The sequence below is a fragment of the Protobothrops mucrosquamatus genome, unplaced genomic scaffold (genome assembly GCF_001527695.2).
Source record: "Protobothrops mucrosquamatus isolate PMUCROS unplaced genomic scaffold, P.Mucros_1.0 scaffold52, whole genome shotgun sequence".
Classification (NCBI taxonomy): Eukaryota; Metazoa; Chordata; class Lepidosauria; order Squamata; family Viperidae; genus Protobothrops; species Protobothrops mucrosquamatus.
In genome coordinates this window covers 1,151,411-1,157,495 of record NW_015386433.1, presented here as the reverse complement: position 1 = coordinate 1,157,495, position 6,085 = coordinate 1,151,411, and the positions used below count along the sequence as shown (strand labels likewise).

Genomic DNA, 6,085 nt, shown 5'->3' with positions numbered 1-6,085 from the left:
TTTTATCAACAACTACATTTCATTGTTATAAGCAGACAAAACATAATACAAATTGCCATTAAAATTTTAATGAGATACCAGTGATTTTTAAAACATTGTCACATTTTACAAATGTCACATGAATAGAGTTCAGTTTCATGCAGATAATCTTAATAAAAAGCAAAATCAATATAGTAGAATGTGTTCAACTTCTGTTTCAATGAATTACTTGGAATTGAGTTTATTGAGGTTTAACTTATCTACATTTCTATAAATATAGACATTAAGTGACTTTTAATGTCACTAGTGCAGATATATATAACCACCATACAAAAGCTCCATTGGAAGCTACTTCAATTCTTTCGAAAAGGATCAGGATTTCTTTTCTTTTTTTAAAAAAAGTTGACACTTTCAGTATTGGAAAACACTAAAGTGCATTTTTGGTTACCTTCTAACCAGTTTCTGGCTATAAAATTTGATTTTGCAGAAGTTTTTATTTCTTAACAGTCAGAACAATAGTTAATCCTCCCTATATCTGATCGATAAAATTATACTAACTTTGTTGGTTGTGCTGAAGGAAGGACAAATCTGTTTCTTTCAAGTTCATTTAGTATTGGAATTATAATTTCTCACAGCACCAGTAGAGTAATACAGGCTTCACTTTAGCCCTTTGACCTGCTACCCATACCAACTGATTTTTTTGAAAAACAAAATGTACCAGTATTACATGCCACCCCAACCCAAACACTGTTTGCATTACTGTAAACAAGAAAAGCTTAAAGCATAATTAGAGCAGACATGTCATCTTTAAACTCTTGTTTTCCACAGTGTCAAAGTTTTCAAGTGTATAAAGATTCAGTACATTCCTAGTACTACAAAAAAAAAATTTTTTTTACAAAAACCTGGCAGTACATTTCAACAATATTGGGCACACAGGACATGTAGCTTTGCAGATGTTAGTTTGACTTATACTGAATGACGGATCAAATTTTATTGCCATCAATTTAATCTAAAGGTAATATTGCACTATAAGAATCCTGAAACTCCTTATGGTAATAGTTTACATTTGTCTAATTGTTTGGGTTTTTCGTGTGAAACATGTCTTCTTGGAACAAATAAGTATGGTCCAAATCTGATTAGCACTGCTTTAAAGATGTACAGCTATTTCTAAATAACTCCTACACACCAAGACATGCTACATTATCAGGAAACTCATCCATGCTCTTACATAGTCCATACTTTTTTCTCTATCAAACTGCAAATAACATGACTACCACAACAGTGGTAATTCAAATCATTTGAGTTCCAAGTAGTATTTTAAGAGAAACCAGTTAAAAGCATATACCATTCATCCAATCTTTCACATTCACAGCCTTTTAAATACTGGTTGTCTAGATCCAGACATGTTAATAGACATTGTTTTAAAGCTGTATATCTTCATCTAAAAACCCCACTGGTATAAGGTGAAAAACTAATGCCTTGAATGCAATTTTCTTGCAAAGGCACTCTCAGACATGACTATACCATCAAGCAAACCACTCATTGTTTTATTTGGTTATTTAGATATCCAGATTATATTTACCCACCCATCTGTTTCCTGAACTCTTTGTACTATGTAACCAGAGCTGCTTTTTTAAAAAGTAGTAGTGCCCAAATATATGTAGGGAAATGATAAAATCATCTGCCTGCAAAACTTCTCACCAGGCTGCGTGTTTAATCAATCTGTACAAGATCCAAATGAGCAAGTCTGGTGCTGCCGACTGTTTTAGTCAAATACCAAGAAAGAATTCACCCCTACAGTCACAGCAGCTCATCTTTTCTTTTTCTGTTGCCTCAGCATTTTCCTTCGTTTAATTATCATGTCATGCAGTTTCTCCAGTCCTTCTTTAAGACCATCTCCTATTATAGCACAAGTGGGCTGCAGATGCCAGGGAGTGGAAGAGATCAGCTCGCTGGTTGCCAACATCTTTTCCATCTCCGAAAGCGACAGTGAATGTCTCAAGTCCTGCTTGTTGGCCACAATAAGCACAGGCACTCCCTGGTTCTCGGAAATCCGTGTGATTTTGTGAAGTTCCGTTTTTGCTTCTTCCATTCTTTCCACATCCACCGAATCCACCACGAAGATGATGCCGTCCGTACAGCGGGTGTAGGACTTCCAAAGCGGCCGCAGCTTTTCCTGGCCTCCGACGTCCCAGAAGTGAAAAGTGACGGTCTTGTGGTTTCCCAGCGTCACCTTGATTTTCTCCGTATTGAAACCTTTAGTGGGCACAGTGTTGACGAATTCGTTGAACTGCAACCGATAGAGCACCGTGGTCTTGCCGGCACAGTCCAGCCCCAAGATGACGATGTGGAAGCACTGGAAGGAAGGAAGGCTCGACAGGATCGGCGTCTGCTCCGACAACCCATTCCCCATCGCAGGGGAGGGGCCCGCGGCGAGCAGAGGGCACCAGTCGCCCGCTGCTGCTGCCGCTGCAAGGCTTCTTCGCCTGTCCCAGGCTCTTAGTGACGATCCTTGCCTGGCAAGCAGACGAGCGCAGGGTCAGACCAGACAACGATTGCAGGGCAGAAAAAGCAAGCCACAAAAGCACAAATCCCCAGCCACTCCTCAGCTAAAGTCTCGTCACCTCTTCCCCAGAGGCTCCAAGAGGACACCTTCCAACGCTGCAGCAAAAACCGCCTGTGCTTCTGGTCGGGCCGCGCCTCCTACCGTTTCACCCAACCCCTCATCCTTCCCACCCCCTTGTTCGCGCTCCACTCGTCATTGGATCAAGGCGGCCTTGCTGGGGAAGCAATTGGGCGGCAAAGTAGGAAAACCACTCTGCAGGCTCCGCTCTCCCCTTTCAGTTATTGGTTCCCACAACCACCAATCAATCCGATTGCCCAATCTATTTGAACCTCATTGGTCAGAATGAAGCGCGTGAAGGCAGGAGGAAGTGGACGTTGCCTCCCCGGGGCTGGCCTGGTTTCTCCCCCCCCCCCCCGCCGCTTTTTCTCCATTCATAGCTCTTGAGAACGGAATGTGCTGCAGTGCCTGTCCCTCTTACGCCTTCAACAGAAAGGGAGTTGCCTCCCGTCCTGTTTTCGAGAGGAAGGAAAAAGATAACAGGATTGCTGAAACGGAGGCTGTCTCTTCGGTCTGGCTTCAGATCCCCCTCCTTTTCTAGCAGGAAACACCCTGGCGGGGCTAAAGAACAACTGTACCCCTTGGGTGATAGCATAGGTTTCTCTGGTTTTCGTTTCTGCTATTACTCCTGCCACCTATAGGAACATTGAGATTCATTTCTGGAAGCCTTACTCTTAATTCTCTTTTCCTTCCTTGTCCTTCATAAACGTGGCAAGAGGGGGAAGTGGGTATCTTCAAGCTTCATGAGGTGAAATGATGGCTAAAGGCGCTCTTGCCCAACCAGCCTTTCACGCATTTTACAATCCCAGTTGCGTTAGGCGCAGTAAACGAAGAGTTCCTCCGTTGGCCTCCCCGTGCCCTCGTTTCCTAGCAACCGTTTTCAAATAATGCCCTCAAACGCTTTTAGAACTACAGACATCTTTCTCTCCCCTCCCACCCCCACCAACTTCTGGCACGTCCTTCCCGAATAGCCCCGCCTCCTCCTCGGAGTTCTGTGTGCTACGCATCACCTTCCTCAGCGCTTCTCGGCCAGGTCACGTGAATGGCAGACCGGGTGGCTTGGCCAGGCCGGCGCTTTTGAATTGATCCTATTGAGGCATCCACGGGGCCTTGTATTACCTGATGACTTCCCGGGGAAAATGTTATTTTTTTCCTGTTCCTAAAAGAAACTCGCCGTTTTCGGGAAGTATGACAAAACCCCAAACCCATTCGGTGGAGAGATTTAAAAAAAAATCATTTCCCCTAACCATGAAAATATATGCCTCCATAGTTCCTATGTAAATATACATGGGGTTCTGATTAGAAAATATGCAATCTTAATTCAGAATTCCGCTTACATGTATTCCTGTTGATAAATTGCAGACCTATAAAATGTTTTTAAACCAGAGATTCTTCTTTCTGCTATTTAATTATAATTATCTGCCTGCCATTCCAATCTTATTCCAGTGTTGTTCCAATGTTATTCCAGTTATTAGTACTATAGCTTGGCTTCTTTCCTCAGGTCCAGGCTATCAAAGCAAAATAATAATAATAATAATAGTAATAATAATAATAATAACAACAACGTTGGAAGGGACCTTGGAGGTCATCAAGTCCAACCCCCTACTCAGGTAACCCTACATCATTTTGGACAAATGGCTGTCCAGTCTCTTCTTTAAAATGTCCAGTGTTGGAGCATTCACTGCTTCTGGAGGCAGGTTGTTCCACTAGTTAATTGTTCTAAGTGTCAGGAAGTTTCTCCTTAGTTCTAGGTTGCTTCTCTCCTTGATCAGTTTCCATCCGTTGCTTCTTGTCCTGCCTTCAGGCGCCTTGGAGAATAGCTTGACTCCCATTCATCATGTAGGTGGTGTTCCTCACAGCAAAGCTTCCTGCCTCAGCAGTTGTGGCATGGCACTATAAATCTGAGATCTAACCCAGGATGTGTGATGTGGAATCCCAAAACTTGACTACTTAACACCAGGGTCTGGTTTATAAAATACCAAGACCTCTAAACCAGTTCTGAGCAATTGCTAAAAGCTAAGCTATTGTTTGTGACATGAAAGCAACATCTTTTTCCAAAGTAGGGTATGGAATGAAATCACAAGTCTTTATCTAAGCCAGACATCAAACTTGCGACATCACGTGACATCGCACAACATATCAGGATGGTTTTGCCATTGCTGGCAATGGAGTGGGTGTGGGTTCTGGATGACGCGTCTGGCCCGCGGGCCGGCAGTTTGACACCCCTGATCTAAGCCATTGTTTGTGGTAGGAATGAGTTTTGTAAAAATAGATTGGTACAGTATTTGCAAAGGTCATAAACCTGCCAGAACTAAACAACTGTTTATGACATAAAAACTCTTTTTCAAGTTAAGTCAATGTTAAATTATATAAAATAATCTATGCCTGAATTAAATCAGTTTTTTGTAATATCAGGTCACAATCTCTTCTTGCTAAACTAGATTTTGCTATATGAAGTTTTAGAGAATGAAAATATTTAGGGTATGAAATAGACATCTTTGTGAGCTAAGCCAGTTTTTATGTGTTAGCTTCTAACTTAAACCAATATTTGTCATGAAACTATTAAGTCTATGTGACATAAATCAGCTTTTGTAGAATAAAATCGTGTTTGAAAGTTTCAGCAGCTTTCATGTATAAAGTGAAAATAGTCTATTAGCTACACTAGGATTATGTGTGGTATTAAATCAATCTTTTCAGGCTAGACTACTATTTGTGGCATGAAATTGTATTTGGTTTAAATGATTGTAGTACAAAAATCACATATTTTTCCAAGCTAAACTAAGTTTCTAAAAGCATTAAAACAAATATTTCCGTCATTTATCCATGTTTAAATGATTTTGCTGCTTGGAAAAAAAGTGTGCTCAAATTCAAATCTTGGACCATGCAATTGGCTTATAGTACCTATGTATATTATTGCTGATCTTTCCCTTTTTCCTTCATATAACAATCAGGACAGTAAGCATTTTTTTAAAGTTGGGATGGGTTGTCCCACATCTGTCAATCTAGACATTTTGGAATACTTTTCCTCAAGGATGGAATTCCAAATCTTGCAGTATTTGGAAGACTGTATGATCCTCCAGCAGTGTAATTATAAATCACCCTGACCTTATGAATTACATCCCAGAGTTCTGAAAGAGCTGGCAGATGTTATCTTGGAACCATTGTACCATACAGTATCTTTAAAAAATTCCAGAGCACCGAGGAACTACCAAAGGATTGGAAAATGCGACCACATGTTTATTGGATCCGTGCCCCTGAATGCGACATGTTTATTGGATCCGTGCCCCTCCTGGCTGGTACTGGCGGCTCGGGAGGGTACACGAGCCTGGCTCCAGGGAATTATAAACGCTTCTTTACGGGAGGGTGTCTTCCCCACGATCCTAAAGGAGGCGGTGGTGAGACCCCTCCTGAAGAAGCCTTCCCTGGATCCAGATGTATTGGCCAACTATCGCCCAGTCTCCAACCTTCGCTTTGTGGCGAAGG

At 41.7% G+C, this 6,085-nt stretch overlaps 1 protein-coding gene across 1 annotated transcript; it reads right to left on the bottom strand.

The window, feature by feature from the left end:
* ARL4A (ADP ribosylation factor like GTPase 4A) lies at nt 1-2,514 on the bottom strand. The gene has a single exon (XM_015811835.1). The coding sequence runs from the start codon at nt 2,390-2,392 to the stop codon at nt 1,790-1,792; it is 603 nt and encodes a 200-aa protein (XP_015667321.1). The 5' UTR covers nt 2,393-2,514; the 3' UTR covers nt 1-1,789.
* Between the last annotated feature and the right edge of the window lie 3,571 nt (nt 2,515-6,085).

Coding starts and splice junctions, on each gene's coding strand:
- ARL4A (XM_015811835.1), bottom strand. CDS start 2,392: ATGGGGAATGGGTTGTCGGAGCAGACGCCGATCCTGTCGAGCCTTCCT.